The sequence below is a fragment of the Cotesia typhae genome, unplaced genomic scaffold (genome assembly GCF_013202065.1).
Source record: "Cotesia typhae breed Kobodo isofemale line unplaced genomic scaffold, CoteBio_Ctyphae contig_5, whole genome shotgun sequence".
NCBI lineage: Eukaryota > Metazoa > Arthropoda > Insecta > Hymenoptera > Braconidae > Cotesia > Cotesia typhae.
Genome location: NW_027423757.1, coordinates 11,933,192 through 11,958,657, shown reverse-complemented (window position 1 = coordinate 11,958,657; position 25,466 = coordinate 11,933,192). Strand labels below are relative to the sequence as shown.

Sequence of the window (25,466 nt, the reverse complement as noted above, 5' to 3'; positions counted from 1 at the left end):
TCGTTCTTTTGTAATTTTTCATGGGTTACAGTTTAAATTCTTTCATAAATATAATATTGAAATGTTTTAATGTCTGTATTTTATTACATTGAATTTACTATTATTTGACCTATATTGAGTGTTATGTATGAAGTATTAAATGTATATAACTTGTTAGAGAGCAAGTTACTTTTTGTATTCCTTTACAATTATTAGATTGGCGACATGTCCGTTCGGATCTCTCAGATGACCCCAAACTAGGCTTCTCGGCTGCACCCAGCTGTATGTACATATAAGGCCTCGTGCACATGTGTGAGAGCTCCAAAAGAATCCGCCAATCAAAATCTAGTGCCAAGCAACCAACCAATGCGCAGTCAGATCCAAAAGTTGATCGCTGCGTGTGTGTCAGACAAATTGGAGTAGTAGCAGTCACACGCTATTTGATACCTTATATAGAAACTAAAATAAATATTTTATTATTTTGCAAAATAATATCAAAAACTCATTAAAAAATGTCTGGAGTAACAAGTGCGTTGGCCGTCGCGGGTCAAAGACAATCTGGAGCTCCAGTTCGTTCTCAAAATGGTAATTATTTTTTATTATTAGCGTATAACCTAAAACTCCAAACCCGGCACGTTTTCACTTACAAAAAATTATTAATCCTTTATTTTAGTAGTTATCTCCTCCAAAATTACTCTGAAAATTACTATGAACATTTTTTTATTCAACCTAATTTTTTTATTTCAGTTATGGCCGTGTGTGCTATCGCTAACATTGTTAAAAGCTCTCTTGGTCCAGTTGGTCTGGACAAAATGCTCGTTGATGACATTGGAGTAAGTTTTTATCTAAAATAATTTTCATCATTGAAATTGGCATGAAAATTAATGAAGCACAAATTTAATCACTTTAAAAATTTTATAACAAATAAATTATAGCAAGAAAAAATTGATAGCTAGAAATTTAAAAAAATTAAAAAATGCAATTTTTTAAAAACAATTTTTTGGAACTAATTTTTTTTGTTAAATAAAATTAAAAAATTGCCAAGTGACAGCTAACTTGAATTTCATGAAATTGGCAGACAATTGACAATTTTTTTTTTAAGTATTTTTTCATTTTTAATTTTATTAAAAAAATGAAGCTCTAAAAAATTAAAAAATTTCAATATCATTAATTAAATATTTTTTTAAGACAATAATTTATAGTTATAATGTTAATAATAATAATAATAATAATGATTAGGATGTAACTGTAACCAACGACGGAGCGACAATTCTCCGGCTTTTGGAAGTAGAACACCCAGCTTCGCGTATCCTGGTGGAATTAGCCCAGTTGCAAGACACTGAAGTCGGCGACGGTACCACCTCAGTGGTGATAATCGCTGCAGAATTACTGAAGAACGCGGACGAGCTTGTAAAGCAAAAGATCCACCCGACTACAGTGATCAGCGGCTACAGATTAGCTTGCAAAGAAGCTTGCAAGTACATCCAGGAGCACCTGACAGTAAGCGTGGATGAGCTGGGCAGAGATTGTCTGGTGAACGTCGCGAAGACTTCCATGTCGAGTAAGATCATCGGAGCCGATGCAAACTTCTTCGGCAACATGGTAGTCGACGCAGCGAACTCTGTGAAAATAAACGACGGCAAGGGAGGACACATGTACCCGATAAAAGCGGTGAATGTCCTGAAAGCTCACGGAAAGAGCGCCCGGGAGTCGATCCTGGTCCAAGGATACGCTCTCAACTGTACAGTAGCCTCCCAAGCCATGCCGAAGAAGATCGTCAACGCCAAGATCACCTGCTTGGACTTCTCCCTCCAGAAGGCCAAGATGAAGCTGGGTGTTGAGGTCCTGATCACCGACCCAGAGAAGCTCGAGTCTGTAAGACAGCGCGAGATGGACATCACCAAGGAGCGAATTCAGAAGATCCTCAATGCTGGAGCCAACGTCATCTTGCTCTCCGGAGGCATTGATGACTTGTGTCTCAAGTACTTCGTCGAAGCCGGGGCTATGGCTGTCAGGAGATGCAAGAAAACTGACCTGAAGCGTGTGGCCAAGGCTACTGGCGCTCACTTCCTCACTTCGCTGACCAACATGGAGGGAGATGAAACTTTCGAGGCCAGTTTTCTGGGAGAAGCTGCTGAAGTTGTTCAAGATGTCATCTGCGATGATGAGCTTCTTCTTATTAAAGGGTAATTTTAATTTTTTTAATTTTTTGTTTAAAATTTAATGACTGGATTTATTTTTTGCAGACCTAAAGCCAGAACTGCAGCGTCTATTATTCTTCGTGGGCCCAATGACTTTTACTGCGATGAAATGGAGCGTTCGATTCATGACGCTTTGTGTGTTGTCAAGCGAGTTCTTGAGAGCAAGACTGTTGTTGCTGGTGGTGGATGTGTTGAAGCTGCTCTTTCTATTTATTTGGAAAATTTCGCAACTTCATTGGTAATTTTTTTTTGCTCCATCTTTAGATACATGATTAAAAAATGACCTTGCATCTTGTCTACTACTGACATTTTCAAAGATGTAAGCTCATCTCGACATTACACTCATCAAGACCTTTCATTTGAGTACCCACATCAATTTTTCATATATTTTATATATTTATATATATTATAAATATGTATATATGAAAAATATATCAAAAATGCATGTGGGTACTCAAATAAAAGCTCTTGATGAGCAGGATGAGCTTACATATTTAAAAATATCAATAATTAAAAATAATTACCTTGTATCTTGTCTACTAAAAAAAATTTAATTTATTTAAAGATTAACTTAAATTTTTAAATTTACAGAGCTCACGGGAACAACTTGCCATTGCTGAATTCGCTCGGTCATTATTGGTGATCCCAAAAACACTTGCCGTTAATGCTGCTCAAGATTCGACGGATCTTGTTGCTAAATTGAGAGCTTACCACAACTCCAGCCAGACAACTGTTGACCACGCTAATCTCAAATGGTAAAATATAAATTTAGTATTTTTAATTGATAAAAAAAAAAAAAAAAAAACTTTTGTATGTAATTTAACAATTAAATTTTTTACAGGGTGGGTCTTGATTTGATTGAGGGAACTGTGAAAGACAACAAAAAAGCCGGAGTACTCGAACCCGCTATTTCGAAAATAAAATCCTTGAAATTCGCCACTGAAGCTGCTATCACTATCCTCCGAATCGACGACATGATTAAATTGGACCCGGAGCAGAAGCAAGGAAAGTCCTACGGTGACGCTATGGCTGCCGGAGAGTTGGAGGGTTAAACGCTTAATTTTCATGATTTCATTATTTTAAATAAAATATCTTACTCACTATTTATAAAAATTGATATAAATAAAAGTATTTTATACTATTTATTTATATTAATCAAAATCTTGAGTTAAAGTCTCAATTCATTTTTTTTTTTTTGCAATTCCATTTTTTCATATAAAATTTCTTCTAAGAAATTTTATCCGCATTTTTTATGTGAAACATCTATAGGCTCACTGGTAAACCGAATTGTTGGCGTGGCGACGCTTGCCATGGCGATGGGTCGCCACGCTATACTAAGGTATACATACATATATTTTATGTATAGTAGAGTGTACGGTGTGGCTTCTCACTCAGTTCGACGTTGTTGTTTACTACGGTACGCATAACCTGCGTTTTATTTAATTTTTTATTTTAATTTTTGACAATAAAATATGTGTGATAGTGATAACTCAGAAGATCAAAGTGATCAACCTTGTGCAAAGAAAGTGAAACTACACTATGGCATACTACCAAGTCATCAGTAAGTAGATCGTATTTTTCAAGTGTCCATAAATGTAATTATTATATTTTTATATTTAATTAATTATATTCATATTAATCATATTAGTAATTATATAAATTATACTAAGATTAATAATTATATAAATTATATTAATATTATCTTCAATTAATTATTTTTTTATTATTCATGAAGGAATTAATATGGAAAAATTTATTAATAAAATTTATATTTGCAAATCTTTAGTCATATATTGCAATAATTAACTAAGATTTGAGTTCATGAGTATATTGAAGCCACACTCAAAATTTTTTTTCTTTTTCTTGTGCATTTTAATATCATATTTTTTTAAATATTTCAGTTCCCAACAATCATTACAGGGATCACAAAATATTATTATTGAAATTGGACGCCACCCTGATCAGTTAAACACAAGGCATACTATCAATGTTGTATAAGACTATTAATCGAATAGTACCAGACTATTTTAATTTTTATCTTAGATTTTATTATTATTAACATATTTATATTTTTTTTTCAGAGTAAACAATAGTAAAAGAGAACGTCAAAAACAATACAGGGAGCGGAACAGAGACAAATTGAAACATCGTGAAGCGGAAAGAAGAGAGCGTATACAATCTTCACAAAGCATTATCGGACCGTCTACCTCTTCAAACTCCAATATAATGGAAGTAAATAATGAAGAACCAGTAACTGCTATTTCATCTATTCTTCAAAATAAAAGAGACCGTCAAAAAAGATACTGGGAAAAGAACAGAGAAAAATTGAGTCAGCGTGAAGTGGAAAGAAGGAGACGTCTACAGAATGCAGAAAGTATTATAGAATTATATACTTCTCCAAATATAGGAAATAGAGAAATAATTACAGAACCAATAATCATAATAGATGAAGTAAGAACAAATTCTCGAAATTTAACTGGTTTGGGAGAAATGGAGCATGAAGTGTTTGACATATCTCAGCAAAATTTAAGTAACCTATCAAGCGCAAATATTGCGGCAATTCCGAATAACTACAGTCAATTTAGATACCATAAAACAGCTCATGAATATTTCATCGATAACTTTAAAAATAATGAATTTGGACATGCTTGTTCAATTTGTGATCGATTTTGGTTTGAAAAAGATTTAAAGAAACCATCTACATCTGGAAATATAATTAATACAATAGCTAATGTGCAAAATGTGGATTCTAGTGAATTGCGGCGTAAGGATCGTCGGGAAGTCGATCCTTATCACTTGTTATATATGGCTGTAAAAATTATGAGACTGCGAGTTCGTGACTGTTTAACGATCGCGTTTAAACATGTTGGTACAGATAGCAATATAACCAAGGAACAAATTCAATCTGAAGACTATATTCATAACTGCATGGAGTCAAATCTAGCTTTCTTACGTTCAATACCAAATTCAGTTTGGTACTGGTCTTCAAGGAAAAAAGATTTATTTGCAATGATGCGGCAGCTAGGGAAGCCAACTGCATTCATGACACTAAGCGCAAATGAAATAGGGTGACCGGATTTATTAATATTGCTGTATAAATTAGCTGAAGGAAAAGAAGATGTGCAAAATCTCATCGTACCAGAACTCAATTTTATCCAAAAAAGTTCATTAATTAACAACGATGCTGTAACATGTGCTATTTATTTTAACAAGCTAGTTAATGTTATAATGACGATTTTACAATCAAAGAAGTTCAGTCCTTTTGGTAAATTTAGAGTCATAAACTACTTTCTGTGGATTGAATTTCAACATCGTGGAAGTACACACGCGCATATCCTTTTATGGCTTGATAATGCTCCCACAGATATTCTTGGAAAAGAGCAAAAAAAAACAATAGAAATAATTGATAGTTTAGTGTCAGTATCAACTTCAGAAGCATCCGGAAATATAAAATTACTTACCCATAAGCATACTTTCACGTGCTACAAAAAAATAAGATCTACTTCAGTGCAAAAGTGCCGATTTGAAGCACCATTCATGCCTTGTAAATCCACAATGATTTTAATACCGATGGAAAAAACTGATCCACTTTACAAAAAACATTTGATAAGATATAATGAAATAAGAATTCACTTAGAAAGTAATGATTATTGACAGTATTGATTATTATTGATGATTATTATGAAAGTAATACTTCATTTTTTCATTAGGCTATATTTAATTCCTGTAATAATATTATCTTTTATGCATATTACTTGTACACACACAATGTTTCACATCTGCCAGGCGTCCCATGACGGCTCACATTTTTTTTTTAATCAAACAAATTAAGTTTATTAATTTATATACGTAAACTTTTTACGAAATAATTAATATGACATAAAAATTGTTTATTAAAAAATATTTTATAGGAATAAGAGTTCACTAATAAAGCTTTTTCACTAAATTTAATTTCAATTTGATTTTTTATTTTAATATACCTCTTCCACATTTTGTCCACCAAAGAAACATAAAAACAATAAGTTTGTTATTTTTTTTATTTTTTTATCCATAATATATTACATATATATTTTTTAAACTGTATATACTACAGGATAACTGTCCTATTTAATAGTTTACACTTTTCCATTCATTAATCAGTTGCTCCTTATAAGTCGTTTAATTCAAATACGTCAACCAAATTTAATGACAGTAGTTACATGAAATGATTTGTAAAACATAATAATTTTTTATCTCATATTACCAAAACATATATGTCACTTTGCAATTTTAAAATAAAAATAATAATAAAAAAATTACAATTTTTATTAAATAAAAATTTCTTTTGTTTTTTTTTATTTATATTGAGATTGACACTCGGTAATTAATAATGATGAGATTTTTAGCGTACATGACATTTTATCATCCATACAACAATATCACACTGCTTTCTTACAGCATACAGAGAACAACACAATAGGATTTGCTTTTTTACATATGATGATGAAATGCTCAAGGCCATTATACTTTACAATCACAATCATAACATAGTCTTTTGTTGAATAACACCCGATTAATTAAATAATAGTTATTAATATTATTATCTTTATTTTTTTTTAATTTTGTCTGGGGCTTCTTCAACAAAAAATGGTAATTATTTACAAGTGGGGTCAAAAGCCATTTTGGACCATAATTAGATGAAAAATTAACAATTAAAAAAATAATTTTTTTTCCTTCAAAAGTTGAAAAAAATGTTGGCTCTCAAGATTTTTGATAAAATTTTTATACTATTTTTTTTTGACATTTTTCATATCCTTTTTTTTTTTTTGTTTGAAAAGTACATAAAAAAAAAAAAACAAACAATTAGAAAAAAATCAAATATCACAATTTTCTAAAAAAATTTATAAATTCTTTTGAAAATTTGTAAAATTTGTTAAAATTGTAATAATTAATTTTTTTTTTTTTTTTTTTAAGTATTAAACAAAAATATATCAATAAAACCAAACAGAAATTTCGTTCAAAAAAATAAAAATTAAAATGATTGGCCGCACTTGTAAATATTTACCCAAAAAAGTTTCCCACCGATAAATATTTTTTTTTTTATTTATTAAAATAGAAAATAGAAATCGTCAATTTTTCTTTTTTAATTTTAATATTTTTAACTTAATTATTTTGTTATAACTTAATTAATTTTTAAAGAAGTAATGATTAATTAACTACGATAAAATGTTTACTATACCCATATTTATAATCATAATAAACTTATTAATTTGTTTTAGTCAATAAGTCTAAACTCGATCTGATTATTAGATTCAAAGTGTCGACTCATTAAAATATACTCTTTCTTAAATACTAATTACACTATTTAGCTCAAATCATATATAATAAAAATAAAAGATTAAATGAAATAAATATATTTATATTTATACGGTGTGCTCAATGTAGTTAAGGTGAAATATAAACCTAATTAACTGATGATGTACTATATATTCTTCATACTTAATGTATCAGTGGAATTTTAAAAGATTTTTAGTAGAAAAAAAAAATCCAAGCATCAATTGCCTGTTAATAAGGCAACATTATTGCATCCAATTATTTATTACTCTCTTTTATTTAGAATTGGTGCAGTTATTTTATTTTAAATAAATCCCGGTTACTCTTATAACGATGGGTTTTCCCATTTCGGGCCTTTGGTAACCAAGATTTCTGCATAAGAGTACTCTTGATTCAGTTCTAATACTTGGAATTTTTTCAAAACTAACAAAGTATAAAATTTCTGTGCAGCCTGCAAAAAATAAATTTTTATTAATATATTAATTTTTTTAATTTATAAATTAAAGTTTGAAAAAAAAAAAAAAATATTTAATTGAAATAGAACATACCTGTTTACGTGAATTTTTATATGACATCTCTCCTAAGGTTAATCTATCTTTACCATCTAATTTACTTTTAATAACTTGGTACATATGAGCAGCTCTTTTATTAAGGACACGTTCTTCAAATTGCTCATATGTTTCATCAACTTGTTGTTCTTCTTGCTGTAAAATTAAATAATTATTTAATAATTTAATCAATATAAATTTTAAATTATTTAATGAATAATTTTAAACAGTTAAAAAAAAATTAATTTCTAATAATTCAATAAAAATAAATTTTTAATAATTTAATAATTTAATGAAAATAAAAATTTCCAAATACTTACTGGACCAACAGAGGGAGGAAATTCATAATCTTCATGGTTCCAAGGTGAGGCAGGACCTCTTTCAGAAATACCACCAGGTGTATTTACAGGAGGTTGATTTTCATCAAAGCCCATGTAAGACACCTGAGGTTGCGCTTGGTCATAGCCCATGTTCTCCATCATGGAGTCAGCGGGCTGAAGCGGTTCTTCTCCTAGCAGCGAACTTACTTCCGCGGGAGGAATCTGGGGCATCTCGGTAGTCTCCGTGGGAGGTTCTATGAGAGGAATAGAAGGCTCTGCAGGTAAAGAGACCTCAGACTGCCCTGGAGATTGAGCGAGAGGTGGAATGACCGGTGGCGGAGCGGACAATCGTGTCGGCTCGACAGTCTCCATCGGCGTTTCCTCCATCGGCACTGGAGGAGGAGGAGGAGGAGGTCCCGGCGTCCTCATCGGTTGCACAAGAGATTCCTCGTCCGCGGGAGCTTTACGCTTGCGGCTCAGCCGCTTTCCAATGGAACTCTGATCAAACGAAGCTGGGTCAAGATCAGCGTCTCGCATTTGCTCCAGCGAAAGGCTGTCGTCATCGCCAGCCATTCTTCCGAAGTCCTCGTGGTCGTACGACTTGCTCGTCAAGTGTCGCTGGTAATTTTTGAACAGAACTCGGGCAGGGATCGGTCTTGCCGGAAGAGCAAACAATTTTTCAACGCCTCCAGTTTCCTTCCAATGCATAAGTCTTTTCGTAGGCGGCGCGAGGTCTAATGTTGTCACGATATCGCTGGTATCTGACAATTGTGCTTTCATTTCTTCTCCAGATATATTTTTGACTTCGTCGACGATAAGTTTACGCTTGCGTTTAGCTTTGGTGAAACCTTTTAGAGCTGATGCGTCAACTGGTGCCAAAGCAAAACTTTCTTCTTCGTCGTGAAGTAACGTCGTTTGTTCGAGATGTCTTGGTGCTTGTTCAGCAGCATCAACAGCTGCTTCTTCGGGAATCGTTGGAGGTACAGGTGTAAATCGTCGACTAGCAACACTTGCCCTGCCTGCGATTCCATCAACCTGAAATTTTATTTTATTTTTTTAATTTTATTCGAATTCAATAAAATTTTTTCTTATTTTTTTATTTTGATTTTAAAAATTTTATTCTTCAATTTGATAATAAAATTCCCTGATTTTTTATTTAATTTTTCAAAATTTTATTTTAATTTAATTAAATTTTATAATTTTATTTTTTTGTAATTTGTATTTCAATTTAATAAAAAAATTCCTTGATTTTTATTCAATAAAAATTACTAAAAAAACAATATCAATAAAAAAAAAAAAATTAAATAAATAATTAATAATTACCTGAGTAACAGGAGTCGTAGGACGTGATCCATCAGAACTCATTCCACCCATAGGCGAGGGAGCTCCACCAAAATGATCACCCATGTCATCAGAGTCATCGTGTACCGAAGGAGCACCCGGTACAGCAGTCGCCGAGTCTTGCTGATCAGTCATATTACTAACTTCAGGCACTGGAACTTCCCCCATGGGCGCTTCATCAAATAAGCCGCCTTCAAACAGTCCTCCTGAAATGATATCCTGGCCCAAATGGCCTCCGAACCCATCATCCCGAATAGGGGTGTCAATATCCATGGGCTGAGCCGTGGAAGTACCAGCAATAGGTTCTTTTTCTTTGGGTTCGAGCGCTGCCTCAATACTGGGTCCGTCGCTGAACAACATATGGCTCTGGTCCAACTGAGCTTCCATCGTCGAGCCATGTCGCAGCAGTTCTGGGGGGTCCGCGTCGAAACTCATGTCTCCGAAGCCCTGGTCATGCGTTACCAGGGACAAGTTGCCGTAGTCTTCTCGCATCGTGATCTCCTCAACGCGGGACTGGTTCAAGCTGAACTGCGCTTCAATGTCAACGTCCTTCAGCTCCGGCATTGCCGTATCAAAGTCGTGGAACACTTCGGGCAATGTGATAGCGGTTACTGCAGCCTCACGATGTTCCTCTGGCAAATCGACCATACCTAGTATGACATTAAAGTGTTAGAAGTTAATTGACTATTTTTTCATTTTATTTGACAAAAAAATTTGTTCTAAAGAATTATTTTTGAAAAATTGCATTTAAAATTTTTTTTTTAACTTCTAAATGTAAATTTTTTTTATAATAATAAATTTAGCTGACATTTGATATTTTTTTATTTTGTTTAATTAATTAAATTAGAATTAAAAAAATTTTTTTCTTAACTACATTTACAGTTTTTAAAATTTTTTATAAATGAAATTTAAAAAAAAAATTTTTTATAGTAATTTTTTCAATAAAAAAAAATTCTAAAAATTTTTAAAGGTCGGCTAACTTTAATTTATTAATTAAAAATTAATAAATAATTAATTTTCAACGAAAACACTTAAAATTATGAAATATCTGCCAATTTTTAAATACCTGGTCTAAAGGCCATTTTTATTTTAACAAATGCCTCATTACAATCTGCCAACAAATACTTTGCTTTGCGGGAGTAAATTCTTACTACTCCCAGCAAAAGATGTCCTGATGTTCGCAAAGCCATTTTAACCTAAAAAATAAATTATTTAATTAATAAATAAATATTAAAAAATAATGAAATTAATTATAAAAAATTTTAATACTTTTGGCTGTAAAATTCCGTCGACGGATTTTTCAATATTTGTTTCAAAAACGTGTGCTTTAGTTAATTTTTTGTCCCAATGAGCCGCCAACCAAATCCTGGCCAACGGGCCCTTTTTGGCCAATACAAAATGTGCATAAAACATGATTGCTTATCTAATTCCAACTAGTTCCTGAAAGAAAAAAAAAATAGATTAGTGAAACAAGTACTTGTGTATAAATATATTACCAATAACTTGGAATTAACATCAACATACTATTTAAAGCGCTGTCGGGGTTAGTGTTTCAATGTTTATGTTCACAAAGTTACGCAGTATTAAATGAAAAATAAAAAATAAAAGCGAGCAGATAAACGGAGACCGGTGGGGAAAAAATTCTAACCCATTTGAAAGCCGTGTACGTAATCACGAGAAAAACAATTGAATATTTAAAAATATCAATATGGTGTTGGTTGATTTGGACTAAATTTGTCAACAAAAACTTTTAAGATGGCGTCGATACTCAAGTTTTGGCGGTTACAAGTAATACATACCAATAAAAACGTATTATCATCGTAAATCAACCGTTTAAATGTTTATTGTTACTCAGGCAATTGAGTTTCACAATAAATAAACATTTTATAAATAATAATATTACAATATCCGGTATTTATTCACATAATTTTCACTATCGCAAAATACATACGCAATGAGCGCGTTGGATCGCGTCTTCAGACTGATGTTTCGTGCAACTGCTGCCAACCTAAATTTTTTTTTTAACCACTGTGAAGTTAGTCGGAAGTCTCCATTTTGAAAAAGTCGAAAATTTTCTCTCCTGGAAAATTATTTTCACTGCCAAGAAATAAAATCAAAAAAATTGACTTGAATTTAAAGACAGGTACTTTTTAATGAATAAATAAATATATATTGGAATTGACAGTAATATTATTAATAAAAAATATCAAAAAAATGTTAATTAAACAATTAAAAAGATATTTTTGATATCTAAAAAACTTGAAAAATTATAAGTGCAATTTTTTAAACATATCTTTTTAGTTGTAATTTAATTAATAAAAAAAAATCAAAAATTTTTAGACTTCTGCTAAATTAATTTTTACTGTAAATTTTTTATTTTGCTTTTGCTCACTTCAGGAGCGACATTGTAGAGTAACCAATAGCACCCGCTACTTACAAATTATTTTTATTTCTCAAAAAAAATTTATTTACAAAATAATTTTAAATTAAAAAAAAAAAAAAAAAAGTTACATTTATTAAAGCAATAAAATATTAATTTCCAGGTCCAGTAATTCTCCATCAAGATAAACTCTGAATAATGATTGAATAACTGGGTAAGTGTTTTAATTTTAATCCAGCATGTCTGAGCAAGTAGTGAAAAAAAAAGTGTAACAATAATTTTATTAAAACGCAGAGGTCCAATGATGCTGACACGTCGCTTAGTTTTACGGCAAAAATTGCCGCGAATCGCCCGAGTGAACTTCACTCGTCACAATTCCTCCGAAGAAGTGCAAACAAAATATATTGGGCCGTTAGAAGTGAGGTTATCCCCGCACAAGCCTTTGGGGAAACGGCGAGCGCCGTTCGTCAAGAATCTCTTTTTAGGAAAATACGACACAGAATTCGCTGCTTTCCCGGAGCCGCAGAATTACGACCGACAAAAGGAGTTCTTCGAGTGGCTGAAGCCGATCGAGAACTTGGTGGCGAGTAACGTCAACCCAGATGCAATCGACAAGAGTGGAAAAATTCCTCAGGATGTAATCGACCAGCTTAAAGACCTAGACGTCCTGCGAGCCGCGGTTCCAGAAGAGTACAAAGGTCTGGGTCTAAATTTCAGCGAAATATCTAAAATAATCGAGACACTCTCTCACGTGCCACCCCTAGGTGCTTACTTAGCCAAGCAGGCTCACGCTGTCTCTCTGATAGCCAACCACGCCTCGGACATCCAGAAAGAAATTTATCTAACCAAAATAGCAGCTGGAGAAATAACTCCCACGGCTTGTATATGTGAAAACACCCAGGGGTCCAATGCAGCGGCTATTCAGTGCTACGCAGAGCGATCAGCTGACGACAAGTTTTGGATTTTAAACGGGTCTAAGACCTTTGTAGCCAATGCTGAAAATTCTAATTTATTTTTAGTGTTTGCTGATTATTACGAGCAAGGCAGAAACTTCAGGCCAGAGGACCGGGTGACTGCATTTTTAGTAGAAAAAGATTTCGGAGGAATCACCGTACATGACCCTATCGACACAATGGGTCTCAGAGGACACACATTGAGCCAGGTGACGTTCAACAACACTCCAGTGCCCATCAACAACGTTGTCGGAGAACTGGGTTCAGCTTCCGAGCTCTTCACGAATATCTACAGCGAGGGTAAAGAATTTATCGGCAGCCAAGCGATTGGTTTAACCAAAAACTTTCTCCAGCTGTTAATAAAAAGCATGAAATCCGACCCGGACTTCAACGCGACTACGTTTAAGAACGAGCTGGTCCAGGAAGTCATTGGAAAAATTTCCTGCAGTATATTCGCGATGGAGAGTGTCGTTTACATGACCACCGGGATGGTGGACACCTTCGCGAACCAGGACTGCAACGTGGAGAAGTGTATCGTTGAGTACTTCTGCAATGAAACTTGCATCCAGAGTCTTCTGACGGGCGTACCACTGCTGGGGTCTTCCTCTTTTATCCAAGGCTCGGGAATCGAGCGGCTGCTGAGGGACGCGATGTGCCTCACTAGCTTCGACGGCTCGGTGCTAAACACCAAGGCCGTGATCGCTCTTCAGGGGCTCCAGTACAACGGCAGGGAGACTCATGAGATGGTGAGAGTCCAGAGGAACCCCCCGATGTTCCCCAAGAAAGTTCTGGAGATGATGCTGAAGCTCAAAAAAAACAAGAGCTTGTACATTGCTGATAATATGCATCCGACGCTCATGCACTCGGCGACTCTGCTCGAGCAGACGATTCTCAAGTTTGAGAAGGTCATTGGGACCATTTTCATCCGCTACGGCGTTGAAGTCCTGAACCAGAAGATGGATCTCTGCAGAATTGCTGATGTTGCTTCTTACTTGTACGTTATTGCTGCTATTCTCGCTCGCTCATCCAGGTCCTACTGCTTGGGCTTCAGGGACAGCGAGCTGGAGCTCAAGATGGCCCAAATTCACGCATACATCTTGTATCAGAAAGCTCAGATGCTGGTTGATGAACTTGAACACGGTGACTGGATCAACGGAGATTATTTAATTAAAGAAATTGCTGATGTCGCTTTTGAGAAGGACAAGTACTTTGTTGAACATCCTCTCGCTAGAGCTTTTTAAGTTATTAATTAATTTATACAATTAAATTTATAATGCATTTTTTTGATTCGTACATTCTGTAGTGTTATAATTATATGTAAATAAATTACGGAAGAATAAATATTGTAACAATAAGTATATTGGTAGTAATGGTTATATTTAATTTGATAATAATAATAATAATATAGATTTATTTTAATTCATTAATTAAGTGATTAATTAATTTTTTGTCCCTCACAGCCGGCCAACAACAATAGAGTATCACTAGAGCCGACTTGAAAAGACAATTAATATCTGATATCCACCCAAGATAAATTAATATTTTTGAAAATATTTACAAGTGCGCTCAACCATTTTAATTTTCTATTTTTTGAATGAAATTTCGATTTTATTTGATTGATATATATTTTTTTTAAATGCATAAAAAAATGAGCAATTAAAAAAAAAAAATTTGACAAATTTCTAAAAAAATTTATGAATTTAAAAATGTTAATTTTTTTATCTAGTTATGGTCTAAAATGGGGTTGACCTCACTTGTAAATAATTACCGTATTTTTAAATGCGAATAATCTACTTAAAATTTAAATCGCATTTTTTATTGTTATTGTTATTATTGTTATTTATATTTTATTTGTATAGAATTCTCAAAAAAGCATTACTAGTTAAAATTGTATTTCTAAAATACAAATATAGATGACTTGATTCAGCTATTTACATTTAAAATCTTAAATTATTGATAAATCAATCGTCAAAGCTAACAGTAGAGCAGTTGCGATTTATCAAATAAATTTTAGCATAAATTTGAACTTTCGGTATATTAAAAATGTTATTTAATATCTAGTGGAAATAAATTTGATAAAAATAAATAAAGATGAGAGCTGTATATCTAATTGAGCGGACGGAAGTCTGCGACAGTGACGAAAAATAAATGCTAATTTATCATTATGGAATTATCGAGTTGGAATATTGACTAATTGATTGTTAATTATTAATTAATTAATTATTATGTATATATTTTGGCTTAATCACTCTTAAGGTTCGGCTTGAACAATCACATATTCTTCTTTATACGTATCGTTAGCAGACCAGCAGCTGGCTGAACACGTAAAAATTAACACTGTACCAAATTCTATCTCGTAGTCACGATCTCTGCATGGCACAAGTTTTAATTTAGGTATTATTGTTGACAAAATTTGTAACTCAAAAATCCTTTCAGCTCCGCAGTTCTTGCAGGGTTCTATATTCCATCTCAGCGGGGAGAGTAATAATGCTGCTGAGTTGTCACGGCAGTATCTAAAAATTTAATGATTAAATTTTAATTAAGATTAAGATTTAATTTTTTAGATAAAATATAATTAAAAATTAGTATTGTGTCTCGAGGACATATTAATAAAGTTAGCCGACGTTTTTAACTTTTTAATTTTCTTTTAATAATTAAATTAGAACTAAAAAAAATTTTTTTTTAATTTCACGCATTGTTTTTGAAGTTTTTTACAATTAAAAATTAAAAAAAAATTTTTTGTAATCATTTTTTCAGTAAAAAAAATTCTAAAAATTTTTAGTTTTATTTCTAAAAATTAAAAATAAATTTAGCAGATATTTAATAATTTTTAGAATTTTTTTTTAACAAATAAATTATGGCAAAAAAAATTTACATTTAGAAATTAAAAAAAAATTAAAAATCTAATTTTTTAAAAATCAGTTTTTTGTTAAATAAAATTTAAAAATTCTCTAATGACTGCTAACTTTAATGTCATAAAAAAATAGATAAAAAAAAAGATCTAAAAAAGTACTCTTATCTTTTATCATATCTTCAATATTTAAAACGTAATTTTAATGGTAATAATAATAATAATAATAATAATAATAATAATAATAATAATAATAATAATAACAAACCGTAATAATTGTCCAGGATTCCTTTTAACCCGACAGTCAAAATTATGAAACATTTCATCACCATGTTTAGGAATACTTTTTTCATACTTTTCTTCCATGCCTTTGTTATCATTAGTCTGAGCTTCCTGATTAGTCTCCTCATTTAAATCATTAGGATTATTTTTCTTATACTGAAGATATAAATCCCTGACATGCTGATTGACTTCCAGCGTCAAATCCTCTTCCTCAACCCCGATAAACATCTCTGCGAAGGTGAGATCAAACGGAGCATCAATATCAGAGTGCTGGAACGGATGAGGAGTGCTGCCGTTAAACAGCTCCATCAGGTTGGACTGGGGGCGAGTTGGAGTGTCAATAGAGATAACTTCGCCCTCCTCTCCCTCGATTTCAGCGGAGGCTTGAGGAGAATCGAGTCTGCCCACTGCACCACCTACGGGGGACTCGACACTGGCTGGACTGTTGGCATTCGGGTCGTCAACTCGCAAGTTTGACAGATCGTCATTCAGCTCGCCGATTGACGTGGACATAAAGAGATGTAACTTATCGACGGTGTCATTGCTGAGCATGTTGTTGCCGTTCTTCTCGGACACGTTGTCATTGCCGTCGTCGCCCCAGTCGTCCGCTTGCGACAGCCAACTGGTCGTCGGCGGGACCACTGATGGCTGCTTCAATGTCTCGTTTATGGTTTTCTCCTCCAGGGATTCCACTCTCAGACACGTCCAGCTATCATTTTGATTGAAGCAGTTTGGATTTATACATGTAAATATATACAATGTTCTATGGTACTTTGAATTTTCTAATGGTGCATAAATTTGTACTACTAATAATTGATTTAGTCCACATAGTTTACAAACTGGCGACGGTAAAGTACTTTCCGTTTTATGTGTGTCCTATTTAACAAAAAAAAAATTAATAATTTAATTATTATAAATGAAAATAAATTTAGCAGATATTTAATAATTTTTAGAATTTTTTTTTTTTTTTTAATTATGGCAAAAAAAAAATTTTTAAAAATTGAAATTTAAATAAATGCAATTTTTTTTAAATAATTTTTTTGAACAAATTTATTTGTTAAAAAAAAAATAAAAAAATTCTCTACTGGAGTATTAAAATTAATTTAAAAGATATTTAATAATCTTTATAACAAAAAAATTGTAGTTAAAAAAAATTAAAAATTCTATTTTTTAAAAATAATTTTTTGGAATAAATTTGTATGACATTAAATTTAGCTGTCACTTTACAATTTTTTATGAAAATTAATTTAACAGATATTAATTAGTTTTGGTGATAAATAAATTATTGCAAAAAAAAATTGACAAACAAATTTGTTCCAAAAAATTGCATTTTTAATTTTTATAAAAATTCTAAAAATTGACAGCTGTCAGCTGACTTCAGTATTGTTAATAAAAGTTTTTAAAAATTCACACTAATTTTTTTATCATAATAATTTCATTATAAAAATAATTTTAAATATCTGCCAACTTAATTTTCATAATAATTACTATTATTCAATAAAAAAAAAAAAAAATTTATTTATTAAATTAACTCACCGGTTTACCACCAATCTTATTAGTGGCAAAATTAATAAGCGATCGATGTTTTTCAGTTATATATTCATCTTCATAACCCAATTGTACTCTTGATTTGTATTTATAAGCCATTTGATCACAACAATTGTTACTCTTAACAAAAAAATAACTTCCGATCCTTAAATAAGCGACCACGTTGTAATAAACAATTAGCTCACTCGAGTGGATGCTGAAAACTCAAACAAAAACCCAGAGCTAAGCAATGCACGTTGATCGCTCCAAAATGGACTGCGCATGCGCCCACCTGGTAACTCTATTGATTTTTCGAGCTAAATATTTACAAAATTAATTAATTAACTGAGAAAATTAAATTAATGGTCCAAGTCCAAATAAAAAATTAATTACCCGTTAACCAACTCTCTATTTACAAGTTTGTAATATTCCTTCAAAAACGATTAAAATATAATTGCAAACTACTTTATCGGCTTTGTCGCAACTAGATATATATGATTTTATGTAACTTTATTTTTACAACTAGATACAAATTATTTATATCCGATATTGTTTGGATTTTTTTTTATTTAAATAATTTTTTTCTTCTATAAATAATTCTAAACAACCATCTCAACGGGCGTCGGCGGCTTTGGTTTATCGAACTCGTTAACTTGCTGCATGTAGTATTCGTATGCACTGAACAATTTCATCTCCCAGTGCATACGCGATGCCATTTTCATCGGCTGGACTCCTAGGTCCGCTAGAGTTGGAAGATGAGCTTGGACAACATCTGAGTGACTTTCCTGTTAAAAAAAAAAAATTAAAATGAAAATTTTTTTTTTTTTAAATTTCACTTAAAAAATTAGAAAAAAAATTGTCACATGTAAAAAACTTGAAAAAATATAAGTGCAATTTTTTATAAATATCTTTTTAGTTCGATATTTTTATTATTTATTATTTTATAATGTATAGTAAACATTTTGTCAAAAGATTACTTCCAAAAAATTATTTTTAAAAAATTGCATTTCTAATTTAAAAAAATTTTTTTTTGCCTTTAATTTATTTATACCTTTTCTAAGCCCTCCCAATGCAAGTAACCCAGAGGTTGGTTGACAGAGAACTCAGCCAGAGAAACTTTCAATTTAAACAAATAAGATTTTTTTAAATCAAATCTCTGGTGTCCGTATTCAACCGGATCAATACGAATGTACGCTTGCATCCAGTCAACAATGTCGCCCAGTTTAAAGCGTTCTGGACTGTAAATTAATTTTAATTATTAATTTTATTAATATAATTAAATAAGGAGTTAAAAATTAAACCTACCCAACAAATTGATAAATTTTGCCAGCAGTTGAAGGATCTTTAACTATGGCAGCAATACCGCCTCCGAAATCACCAGCCCACAGTGGTTGTTTTATTATTGTCTCACCTTTTCCGACAATTGGAATTCCTCTGCAATTGAAATAATTAAGATATTTCAACACTATACAAATATTATATAAAAAAATTCAATTACCGGAAATATTTTCTCCATCTACTGGCCAAAGCATTGAAAAATCTATCCTCCTGTCCGTAGACAGTACCAGGTCTTACGATAGTTGCCGTTGGAAATTCCTGTCTCACTGCTTGTTCGCCTTTCCATTTGGATTTCAAGATTCTTGATCCTTCTTCTAGCAGTATGGGCTTCAATTACACAATTAATTTAATTAATAAAAATTTTTTTTAAGCTTCAAGAAAATTTTTTAAAAGATTTACCGTTGGATTTTCACAGCAGCTTAAATCAGAAATATGAATTAATCGCTCGACACCGCATTCATGAGCTATTCTGGCTATTCTCTGCGCTCCTTCGACATTAACGTCCTCGTAAGTGAAGTTTTTAGTTTCCCAATCTCTTCCGATCAAATTTACTACGACATTGGAGTATTTCATGCATTTTCTTAAGGAGTCTTCATCGCGTAAATGAAAGGGGTGGAATAATACTTGGCCAAGATCACCAGTTAATTTTAGAGGCAACACATCGTAGAAATCTCCACGATATGGCAGGATCATCTAAAAGATTTAATAAATATAATCAATTATCTACTAAAGTAAATGTTTAAGAATTTAATTATTTTTTTTTTAATAAATAAATTTGCTTTGAAAAATTATTTCTAAAAAATTGCATTTTTTTTCTCATTTTCTTTAACATAATTTATTTGTTGAAAAAATTCTTAAAATTATAAAATATCTGCTAAATTAATTTTCTCAGACACTTTGCAACACTTTATGCATCTTTTGGCTGTTAAGGGACGTTGTCCTAGTCAGTTAATAAATTACATTATATTAAATTGATTTTTGTATCTACCTGGGTACCCATTTTCCCCAAACGATTGCAAACATATCTTCCCAGGAACCCTGTACTACCAAAAACAGTACACACGATTCCATTGAAGGAGCTACGTCCACCTGTACCACGTTTAAGTGAAACAGTGGTTGGATTTTTAATAACCCTTAGCTCAGATGCATCCGAATATTGACATGACGGCTGGTGTTGAACCCGAACTGGTCCAGCTGAGCATACCGCGGTCGCTGTAATGAAATTATGATCAATTAAATGTCCAACGTCAAGGATAACAAAGATTATATCACACTTTTTGGAGTTGTGAATTATTCGAGAGGTTTTAGATTATAATGGACATGTCTTACGTGATAAATAAATTGTTTTCAATGCGACTCGGTTTATAGCAGCCATATCTGCTATAAAATTAAATGTACATGTAATTGATGTACGGAAAAATTTTATTTTTTTTACTTTATTATTTTTTGGAGAATAACATTACGGGCATCACTTTCCATGCAGCACAGGCTGCACCATCTGACGGGGTATTTGGCAGTAGATTTTTCAGTGTCGGCAACTAATGTCAAAAAATATTTAAAATATTTAACAAGTGTAATTAAATGAATTATTCAATTGTTTTAATAAATTATAAGTACTTACTATTTTTTATATTTATGAAATTATAACAAAAAAATATTTTTAAAAAATTGCATGTGTAATTTTTAAAATTTTCTCAATGTGAATTTTTTCTTTCAATTTTTTTATAATAATTTTTTCAATTAAAAAAAAATTATAAAAATGAACAGCTGTTATAAAATATAAAATTAATAATAAATAAATTATTAAAATCATTTTTATAAAAAAAACAATTTAATTAAATATTTTTATCAGAAATTTATGACAAGTATTGTAACAATTTAAAAATAAACAAAATGTCCGCTGAGCGCTGAAGTCAAAAGTGTCAGTAGTTTAAACATCTGCCGCAAGAGGCGCTTTTTACAAATTGGAGTCTTTCTTCTTCAGTTTTTGCGCATGAGCACTTGTCAGTGATGCATAAATATAGATATACCGAGTGTGTAAAACAGAACAGACATTTTGCATTTCTCGACTGGGTTTTAGAAAAGAGACGCCACCTAAAAGGGGGAAATTTGTTAGGCGTTGCTCCAAAACATTACCTGTTACCCAAAAACCCGCACCTGCAATGTTTACGAGGTAATTATACCGATTTAAAAATTTCTAATCTCGTTAAAATTATCAAAATCCCATTTAATTATTCTGTATTGCAAATCCGTATGGGTGTGAATATGTGTGATATTTATTTTATATGTAATGTATCTTGCAGTAATCTGTGACGTCATACTGTCGTCACCGTGGGGAGTACCCTTTAGTCGAGGTTAATAAACACCAATACGGCCTTCGCGTAATTATTATGGCGGGTATGTATGATTTATTGTTTGTTTATCATTATCTAATTGCTTTCCAATCGATAAGCTAATCTTTATCGAAAGATAAATATTTAATTACCTGTAATTTAGTTAAATACTCTTTAATGAGGCAATTTAGGTTGTTAACAGTTAATATATTTTTTTTTGTTATTGTTTTTGCAGACTTATATGCTAAGTACACATGTACTTACTGCCAAGAAGACATAACCGGGCTTCGGGTAAAATGTGTTGAATGTCAATATTTTGATTTATGTTTGCAGGTAAATATTCATTTTTTTTTTTATTTTTTATAAACAATTTATTCAAAAAATTAATTTTACTTTTTTAAATTTATTTCAGTGTTTTTCTGCTGGAGCAGAAATAGGACAGCATAAAAATGATCACTCTTATCAATTTATGGTAAATTTATTTAATGTCCTTTTTTTTTTTAACAAACTAGGTCTAAAAAATTATTTAAGAAAAATTGCATTTATAATTTTTTATCGTTTTTAAAAATGAAATTTTATAAATAATTTTTTTTGCTCTAATTTATTTTAAAAAATTTTAAAAATAATCAAATGTCTGTTAATTTTAGTATCATTGATGATAATTAAAAAATGTACTTTACAATTATTAATTCAATATTAAATTAAATAAAAATAATTAATTTATTTTATTTTAAAAATAGGACTCTGGAACAATTAGCATTTTTAATGGTAGTCGAGGTAATTGGACAGCACGAGAACATTTGAGATTACTTGACGCAATTGAACAATTCGGTTTTGGCAATTGGGAAGACATAAGTAAACACATTGAGACCCGAACACCTGAAGGTTATTATTAATCTTAACATTTAATTCTCTAAGAATAAATTCTTCATTATTTTTTCAACTAATGATTATTAAAAATAATCTGAACAGAGGCAAAAGAGCAATACATTGCCAGGTACCTCGAAGGAAACATAGGAAAATACACGTGGCCTCCACGACAGAGACGTTCATCTTCCTCATCATCTACCTCAGAATGTTACACTCCAAATTTAACCGATCAAACAACGAGTCCCGACCACGGGCCGCTGTCACCTGATCTAACGTCCAAGCTGCCGCCACTGGATATCACTCCTGAAGAAGCCCAGCAGCTTGGATACATGCCCCAGCGAGACGATTTTGAGCGTGACTACAACCACGAGGCAGAGTCGCTCGTTTCCTCGCTCTTCCTCAATCCCGCGGAGGACGACGACTTAGATATAGCGTTAAAGTTAGCCCATGTAGATATGTACACTAATAATTTAAGGGAACGGGCTAGGAGAAAAAGAGTCGTTCGTGATTATCAGCTTGTATCTAATTTTTTCTTATCTTCGCGGAAAGGTGAGAATTCAAGTGTCAATAGTAGTGTCTCTGGTAGCAATAAAGGAATTAAAAAGCGACAAACTAAAGAAGAAAAGTAAGCTTATATTTTTTGATTTAACTATATTTTTTTTTTTTTTTTTTTTGGTAATTATTTACAAGTCGGGTCAACCTCATTTTGGGCCATAACTAAGTGAGAAATTAATATTTTCAAATTTTTTATTAAAATTAAAATGATTGACCCCACTTGTAAATATTTACCTTTTTATTTTTTTTTTATTGAAATTAATTTTTATTATTTATTTTATCAACAGAGACTTTAGAGAGAGGATGAGGATATTTGCGCAATTTTACACGGCCCAAGAACATGAACAATTCTTGACAAATTTAGAAAAAGAACGAGATTTAAGGCTCCGGTTATCTGAATTGTATCGCTATAGGGAAAATGGAATCATCCGACACGAAGAATGTGCGCATTTTGAACAAGTAATGGCAGTACAAAATTCAAATGAAATTGTCAACAGCGATCACTGGATGGACAAAAAATCTGTAAGTTATTTTCTTGACTTTGATTAAATTAGCAATTAGAAATTGAATAAGCGATTAAAATATTAAGATATAAAATTTTGCAAACACATAATACACATTAATAAAATTTAAGTTGATCGCGTAGAATTAATTTTTTTTTAAATTTGATAATTGATGATATATATCTGTAAAAAATGTGTCATCGTTTGTTTGTCGTAAATAGTTTGACGAATCACATTAATTAAATTTTAATATTTTTGTGATACGTGTGTGTTTGCCACAGGCGTTTGTGAACAGATTGTATCAGTTTGCATTTCACTTAGGGCAGCAGTGGGCCCACGTCGTTCACGCCAATACACCGGCACACCTCAAAAAAAAGGTGAGTTTCCTTTTTTTCACAGCGTCTAGACTATGAAAAAATTTTGAAGATATTAATATTTTTTGAGCAATTACTGACCTTATTTATTTGTCTGGATAATTAGAGACGAAGAAAAAAGCTGCTCTTTCATCGCCCGAAAATTCACTACAAAAGCCAGCAGTACCAGCAACAGCATCGGCGAATCCGCGCAAAACAACAACAGCAGCGGCGCAAGCGGTTTTTCAATTGCAAACAACAGCAACAGCAACAGCAACAGCAGCAGCAACAACAGCAACAGCAACCAAAATCGGACGACGACGACTCCAGTCAATCAGTCGGGGGCGGGGGGAACGGCGGAACTTGATGGAGTTTCTCCAGCTGGTCATCACCATCAGTCCGGGAGTAGTTTATTGGCTAAGCAAAAGTCTTCCGTTCACAATGGCGGTGTAAATCAGCAAACCACCTGTATAAAGTCAATTAAGAATTTAGATATACAAACGAACAGCTTGGACTTGGAAGCAGCAGCTCACCTTTTAACGCAACAAGAAAAAATACTTTGCCTTCAATTGGGTTTAAAACCGACGCAATACTTGACGCAGAAAACTCTATTGCTTCAGGTGAGCTGAAAAAAAATTTTTGCTAATTATTTACAAGTCGAGTCTACCAATTTTTTTTTTTTTTTTTTTTTTAAATACATTAAAAAATGAACAATTAAAAAAAAAAAGAAAAAAGTTGATTATCTCAATTTTAAATAAAAGTGGACCCCACTTGTAAATAATTACCAAATTTTTATAGTTAATAATTTTATAAAATAATTATTAATTTAATTTAATCATTGATTCAGGAATACTTAAGTGGTAGTAGTGGCGGTCGGCGATCAAACTTTATGGCTCACTCAGAACCAGAAAATAAAATTCTCCATTATCTCGTATCAAATGGGTGGATTGCAGCGGCCACTTAATAGTCCATCCCAGCGTATTACTACATCATTCACTGAAACAAAGAAAAAAAAACCACCAACGATAATAATAATAGTTAAAACTCTCTTCCTTGCTTATTATAATTTTATTGCTCCACATTATAAAATATTTAAAGTTTTATTCGAGTGTAGTAATAAATATAATTATTGGCCATACCGTATGGCGAATAGATAAAATCTTAATATTCATCATCATCATCATCATCATCATCATCATCATCACCCGAGCTGTGTGTATGTAGTCTACGTATGCGTGTGGGTATGGATGGTTTAAATAATAAAATGTTTTTATTGTTGAAATGTCGTATAAGTTTACAACTTTACAAGTCATTTATGCGTTTTGTTCATTTTTTCTGTCTTGTAATTTTTTACGCTTAAGCGATATCGGGTACCGTCATCAATTATGATGCAGTTAGTACTACCATTGCTACTAGACAGACATTATTGCGCTTGTTTTTATTTTATTTACATGCCTACTCGTATAATTATTTATTTTTAAATATACGCGGTGGCTAAATAAAATAAAATCTAAGGACGAAAAATAAAAACATATCTGGTTGTGTAAAAAACAAACAAAGAACAATGTAATTGATTTTATTGAATATATAGGTTCAATAAATTTACGTCCTAATCGCGCAGTATTAGATTAAATATAAATATTGTAATTATTAGGTATGTAATTAATATTATTTTTAAGTTAAATGAGTCACACGCACACAAGTGATATAAATTAATTAATTAATTAATGAGAAGAATAGGTTACTTCTGCAGTGGCTTTGTAGGATGGTTAAGTAAAATAAACAAAAATATATAAATATCTATATATATATATATAAT

General features: G+C 31.8%; 7 protein-coding genes across 10 annotated transcripts; 4 read left to right on the top strand and 3 right to left on the bottom strand.

Moving 5' to 3' along the window:
• Window positions 1-208: 208 nt before the first annotated feature.
• Window positions 209-3,341, top strand: Cct1 (chaperonin containing TCP1 subunit 1). The gene is made up of 6 exons (XM_074249437.1): window positions 209-564; window positions 727-812; window positions 1,219-2,165; window positions 2,226-2,418; window positions 2,772-2,935; window positions 3,022-3,341. The coding sequence occupies exons 1-6, from the start codon at window positions 492-494 to the stop codon at window positions 3,230-3,232; spliced, it is 1,674 nt and encodes a 557-aa protein (XP_074105538.1). The 5' UTR covers window positions 209-491; the 3' UTR covers window positions 3,233-3,341.
• A 139-nt stretch (window positions 3,342-3,480) lies between these two features.
• LOC141531548 (uncharacterized) lies at window positions 3,481-6,055 on the top strand. 2 transcript variants are annotated; one of them, XM_074249440.1, is made up of 3 exons: window positions 3,481-3,741; window positions 4,082-4,156; window positions 4,262-6,055. In XM_074249440.1, exons 1-3 carry the CDS (start codon window positions 3,653-3,655, stop codon window positions 5,250-5,252), a joined length of 1,155 nt encoding a protein of 384 aa, XP_074105541.1. In that variant the 5' UTR covers window positions 3,481-3,652; the 3' UTR covers window positions 5,253-6,055. The 2 variants fall into 2 exon arrangements, with proteins under 2 accessions (XP_074105541.1, XP_074105542.1); XM_074249441.1 differs by lacking the exon at window positions 4,082-4,156.
• A 426-nt stretch (window positions 6,056-6,481) lies between these two features.
• Vtd (RAD21 cohesin complex component verthandi) lies at window positions 6,482-11,657 on the bottom strand. Of its 2 annotated transcripts, none has more exons than XM_074249430.1 (7): window positions 11,227-11,657; window positions 10,972-11,142; window positions 10,769-10,898; window positions 9,685-10,352; window positions 8,362-9,396; window positions 8,042-8,197; window positions 6,482-7,944 (listed from the first exon to the last, which is right to left on the bottom strand). In XM_074249430.1, exons 2-7 carry the CDS (start codon window positions 11,113-11,115, stop codon window positions 7,819-7,821), a joined length of 2,259 nt encoding a protein of 752 aa, XP_074105531.1. In that variant the 5' UTR covers window positions 11,116-11,142; window positions 11,227-11,657; the 3' UTR covers window positions 6,482-7,818. The 2 variants fall into 2 exon arrangements, with proteins under 2 accessions (XP_074105531.1, XP_074105532.1); XM_074249431.1 differs by having other exon boundaries at window positions 11,502-11,649.
• Window positions 11,658-11,736: 79 nt separating this feature from the next.
• On the top strand, window positions 11,737-14,393 carry LOC141531542 (complex I assembly factor ACAD9, mitochondrial). The gene is made up of 3 exons (XM_074249434.1): window positions 11,737-11,845; window positions 12,246-12,296; window positions 12,377-14,393. The coding sequence occupies exon 3, from the start codon at window positions 12,384-12,386 to the stop codon at window positions 14,274-14,276; it is 1,893 nt and encodes a 630-aa protein (XP_074105535.1). The 5' UTR covers window positions 11,737-11,845; window positions 12,246-12,296; window positions 12,377-12,383; the 3' UTR covers window positions 14,277-14,393.
• On the bottom strand, window positions 14,375-17,887 carry Trus (programmed cell death 2 like trus). Its single transcript, XM_074249438.1, has 3 exons — window positions 17,705-17,887; window positions 16,155-17,044; window positions 14,375-15,548 (listed from the first exon to the last, which is right to left on the bottom strand). Exons 1-3 carry the CDS (start codon window positions 17,813-17,815, stop codon window positions 15,287-15,289), a joined length of 1,263 nt encoding a protein of 420 aa, XP_074105539.1. The 5' UTR covers window positions 17,816-17,887; the 3' UTR covers window positions 14,375-15,286.
• Window positions 17,888-18,188: 301 nt separating this feature from the next.
• Window positions 18,189-20,521, bottom strand: Nd-39 (NADH:ubiquinone oxidoreductase subunit 39). The gene is made up of 7 exons (XM_074249439.1): window positions 20,363-20,521; window positions 20,022-20,245; window positions 19,433-19,726; window positions 19,194-19,360; window positions 19,001-19,129; window positions 18,747-18,933; window positions 18,189-18,480 (listed from the first exon to the last, which is right to left on the bottom strand). Exons 1-7 carry the CDS (start codon window positions 20,406-20,408, stop codon window positions 18,295-18,297), a joined length of 1,233 nt encoding a protein of 410 aa, XP_074105540.1. The 5' UTR covers window positions 20,409-20,521; the 3' UTR covers window positions 18,189-18,294.
• Window positions 20,522-21,039: 518 nt separating this feature from the next.
• Ada2b (Transcriptional adapter 2B) lies at window positions 21,040-25,465 on the top strand. Of its 2 annotated transcripts, XM_074249435.1 has the most exons (10): window positions 21,045-21,206; window positions 21,337-21,430; window positions 21,602-21,699; window positions 21,779-21,838; window positions 22,107-22,251; window positions 22,339-22,861; window positions 23,079-23,313; window positions 23,616-23,671; window positions 23,775-24,267; window positions 24,495-25,465. In XM_074249435.1, the coding sequence occupies exons 2-10, from the start codon at window positions 21,424-21,426 to the stop codon at window positions 24,609-24,611; spliced, it is 1,734 nt and encodes a 577-aa protein (XP_074105536.1). In that variant the 5' UTR covers window positions 21,045-21,206; window positions 21,337-21,423; the 3' UTR covers window positions 24,612-25,465. The 2 variants fall into 2 exon arrangements, with proteins under 2 accessions (XP_074105537.1, XP_074105536.1); XM_074249436.1 differs by lacking the exon at window positions 24,495-25,465 and having other exon boundaries at window positions 21,040-21,206; window positions 23,576-23,671; window positions 23,775-24,153.
• The last annotated feature ends 1 nt before the right edge of the window (window position 25,466 follows it).